The 4,032-nt window shown below is 47.2% G+C and overlaps 1 protein-coding gene across 1 annotated transcript; it reads left to right on the plus strand.

The window, feature by feature from the left end:
• Nucleotides 1-375: 375 nt before the first annotated feature.
• On the plus strand, nt 376-3,619 carry LOC124660166 (transcription factor GTE4-like). The gene is made up of 5 exons (XM_047197963.1): nt 376-487; nt 706-786; nt 981-1,678; nt 3,214-3,271; nt 3,367-3,619. Exons 3-4 carry the CDS (start codon nt 1,052-1,054, stop codon nt 3,253-3,255), a joined length of 669 nt encoding a protein of 222 aa, XP_047053919.1. The 5' UTR covers nt 376-487; nt 706-786; nt 981-1,051; the 3' UTR covers nt 3,256-3,271; nt 3,367-3,619.
• The last annotated feature ends 413 nt before the right edge of the window (nt 3,620-4,032 follow it).

Raw genomic sequence — 4,032 nt, forward strand, 5'->3', positions numbered from 1 at the left:
AGTTCCCGTCCTTGCGCCAACGCCATGGCCAGGCTGCTCAAGTCGGGGTAGCCCAGGACGCCACTGTCGCCTAGCTAGGTACCTCGGTTGGCGGCTCGCAGCCTGATTTCTCCGCCACCGTCGCCGCCGTCGCTGCTACGAATTGTACCAGGGGCATTTTTGCAAACTATAACTTGTGGTTGCGGGCGGTTTACTGTGAAATGAGTGGGACGGGGCTCCACGAGATCTGGACCGCCGGTACAAGATCCAACAGTCGAGAATGAACATTTGCAGATTTTCAGGATCTATTGGTTTCCACCTGATACGCCCCCAAACGTTTCTTTTTGCCTGGATTCGCTCGCTCACCAGTCACCAGTCACCACCCTCGGCACCCGCCTCGTCACTCCCCATCTCGTGAGCCAGTCCTGCGGCGGCAAGAAATCGACGCGCGGCGCCCGGAGACCAGAGGCGGCGGTGGTGGCGGATCTTTTCTGGACGGCAGCGGCAGGTACCTCCCTCCTCCCTCGCATTTCCTTGGTCAGCGGAGGTTGGGGTGGCCTGGGAGGGTCGACGAGGGCCCCCTAAACCTATCCCCTGAACTAAACAGCCCCTTAGCCTAGCACCGCCGGCAATCCGAGCTGCGGCTGATTCTTCCCCGCGACGCCCCTTATCTTTCTCTCGCTTCCAGGTCAAATCCCCTTCTAAACCCTAGTTTTCCTAATTCAGGTAGCCAGGCAATGCGAGCAGAAATAGAAGAATTTGCGGTCATGTGCTTCTGAAAAGGAAGAAACGAGAGCAGAAAAAGAGGCACGTACATGATTTATTTCTTTCTTCTGAAATGAAATTGCCATACTTAACTGTGGTTGTGTTGGAGTTAACGAAGTCGAAGAGAATTGTGACCTTTATATGCTGCATATGGCCAAGCGATGATATTTCAATAATATATTTTGCTAGGGAGTGAATCTTGCCATTGTAAGTAACCAAATCGACCCATTTTGCAGGGTTATAAAGATTGCTACATTCGCCGTGTAAAATTGCCCCAAAACTGAATCACAAAAACCCTCTTGGCCCTATGCCGCCCCGAAGGCTTCGCGAATCGCCATCACCGCCCTCGCCGATTCTCCCCAAGAAACCCAAGAGCCATGCCGGTGCCGACCTTGCCCACCCCCTGGAGCGCATCCGCATGCTGCTGGACAAGTTGCTGCAACACGAGGACGGGTGGGTTTTCGCCAAGCCGGTGGATCCGCTCAGCCTTGGCCTGAGTGACTACTACTCTGACATACCCGACGCCATGGATCTTGGCACTGTCAGCTGCCGCCTTGAAGGCAATCGCTATATGGACCTGCACTCATTTGCCAGAGATGTGAGACTTACCTTCCACAATGCCATGGTCTACAACGACAAGGGCGATGATGTGTATGAGAGCGCAGCCGAGCTCTCTGAAATCTTCGAGTCAGGGTGGGCCTCCATTGAACAAGTGCTCCCATCGCCGCCATCAATCACCGACCGTAGGATGAAGCTCAAGAATGAGCTGCCACGGCTGTCGGAGGGCTTGCAGAGGAGAGCAGTCATTATTATGAAGGACATAAACGCGTGGCTTCAGGAGGCGAATGGGAGGGTTCAGGTGGATTTCGAAAAGGCGGACGAGGCAACTCTTGACAAGCTCGAGCGGCTGGTTCTCTTGGGTGCCATGCAGCAGGTAATTACCGTGTCCATCTGGTGCCCCTTATGATTCTGAACTGCCGAACATGTTTATATTGCAACACAGTTTCGTAATGCTTTGGTAACGATCTTATCCTAATTGAACTATCTTCTTGCAATGCTGTTTAACGATCTTGTTCAAGCATATTGAATATTTTATGAGTTTAGGAAAGGTAGAAGTAGACAGAACGCCTTTCTGGGATTTCACCTATTAGATTTACCGTGATGAACCAGATTGGATGCAGTCTATCTTGGCCCTTAACCCGTGGATCAAAAATTGAACACTCTGATAAAGAGTTGGAAGATTGGAGCATATTTGATTTCCCCGTAGCTCATTGGATAGTGCAGGTCCTCTATGCCCCCCCCCCCTGCTGTGGAAGTGGCGTACACTATCGAAATATTAGGTCTGTTTGGATTCCAGCGAAAGCTTACCTTACCAGAAAATAGGGTGGCCCCTCAATTTGGTGGCCGTTTGGACTGCTGCCTTGCCCAGCCAGCCGCCCATGTGCTGGTGTTATTCTCGTCAAATCACGGGCGAGTCAAGGGTGCGGAGAACCTCCACCAACATGTTGGCATGCCGACTTGCCCCCTTTGTTGGTGGGTCCCATGTATATTTCTACTTTTTTGTTGCCATGTACTGCATGCAGCCAGCGTGTCGATTTTTTGTTCTTCATGTGATTAATCGGTGGGTCATCACATGATTAGTGCGTACCAAATTCCACCTGATGCAATCGCATGTTATTCCTTTGTTGATTTTTTTTTTTTGCCTGCATCTTACATATCTTTTCATATTTAGGTAATTGACTTGTCAAATAGTTTGAAGACATACTATGTTTACCAAATCAGTTTGTGCAAACCAAACAGGGATCTATTTTGCCAAATATTTGGATAGTACAATGGTTACAAACCAAGCAACAACTTGCAATTTTTTTGGTCATGCCTTGGTGGGGCTGGTTGTGGCTCAAACCAAACATATCCATTGTCCACTGTAATATTGCATATCGCCCATGTTTTTTTAGGTCTGAGCCATGGGATGGAATTTTTTCTGTTTGATGTGACCTGCATTAGTGATTATGCTAGATTGGTATGCAAACATTGCTCCAAAGAGGTTATCAGTTATATAGAGCAACATAGTAAAATATATCAATCAGATAATTTAAAATGCATGTGATAAGTGGAGTGCTGACTATGTATGTTATGCTCTGATGAACATTACCCAGGATGATGGTTGAGCATCCTCCTTTATTATCTGATTGAACATAGCCAGATGATATTGTTTCACCATCTAGCTATGAACTATGCACTGGGAATTGCTTTAAGTATAATTAGATGGTTATGTGTTTATTTGGTTCATAACAATACCATATGTTTAGTTATAAGAAAAATATGAGAAAAAATGAAACTGAGTATGTCACATATGTGATGTTCTCCCTGTGTTGTTTTTGGTAATATTGCTAAATCAATTCTGATGTTGTTGGTTCGATGACTGTTTGTGGATTGGGTTCTTCATATCAGTTAATATTGTTTGTCCAGCAGGTGCACATGCAAGGTGACAAGGATCGGCACAACACATAAGTCGATATTGGGTGAGGTAACAAACTGTTATTATTTCACTGCATCTCTATTCACACTTTTCATACTCGTACCTTCGTCGTCACTGCTCAGCATCATCTTATTTTTCTGCAGTGAGAAAAGAGAGCACCGGGGAGAAAGATATATGGTGAGGCGCAGACGCAGGAACTGGAATAAAGATGTTGGTGCTCATTCTGGTGATGTGTTACAAGATGTTTGTTGCTGTTAGCTATTGGAGCACCTGATGGTTATTATTTTGTTCAGAATTTTAGAGCAGTTGGTAAACTAATCAATTGCTTATGTAGGAGGACAAGGTGCTATTTTTCTTAATTAACAGTTTAACTTTTCGCCTTAAGGGTACTTTGCACTGGAGGCTTGTCCTTTGTGTTCCGTACAGTTCTCTGTTAAATACAATACTGGGTGACAGCTTCATGTGGATACTTTTTTTCTCTTTTGAAACGGAGGCAGGAAAGTGCCCAGTTTTAGGAAGGGATTTCTATTTTCGTGCCCTCGGGTCGTTAGTTGTACTCAGTTTTCCCCAGCCCCTTAGTTTTTCCTCAGTTTTCCCCAAGCCTATGTCTGAAACCCGCAGAAGGAGCTCAGACGGAAGGAATCCGTTTATTTGGACGTTCTGTGCTGACGTGTTGCGCCGCGTCGTCTGGGGCCGCGTCGTGTAGGGCCGCGTCGTGTGGGGCCGCGTTGCGTGGGGCTGGTAGAAAGGGACCACGTGGGACAGGACGAGAAGCGTTTGGTTGCACGTGAGCAGGAGCTGGGTTTTGT

This window comes from Lolium rigidum, chromosome 6 (genome assembly GCF_022539505.1).
Source record: "Lolium rigidum isolate FL_2022 chromosome 6, APGP_CSIRO_Lrig_0.1, whole genome shotgun sequence".
NCBI lineage: Eukaryota > Viridiplantae > Streptophyta > Magnoliopsida > Poales > Poaceae > Lolium > Lolium rigidum.

What these genes read in the sequence shown, in the direction of transcription:
- LOC124660166 (XM_047197963.1), top strand. Translation starts at nt 1,052, where the DNA reads ATGCCGCCCCGAAGGCTTCGCGAATCGCCATCACCGCCCTCGCCGATT. An exon ending in TCTTGGGTGCCATGCAGCAG is followed by an intron (nt 1,679 to 3,213) that starts GTAATTACCGTG and finishes TTGTTTGTCCAG; the next exon opens with CAGGTGCACATGCAAGGTGA.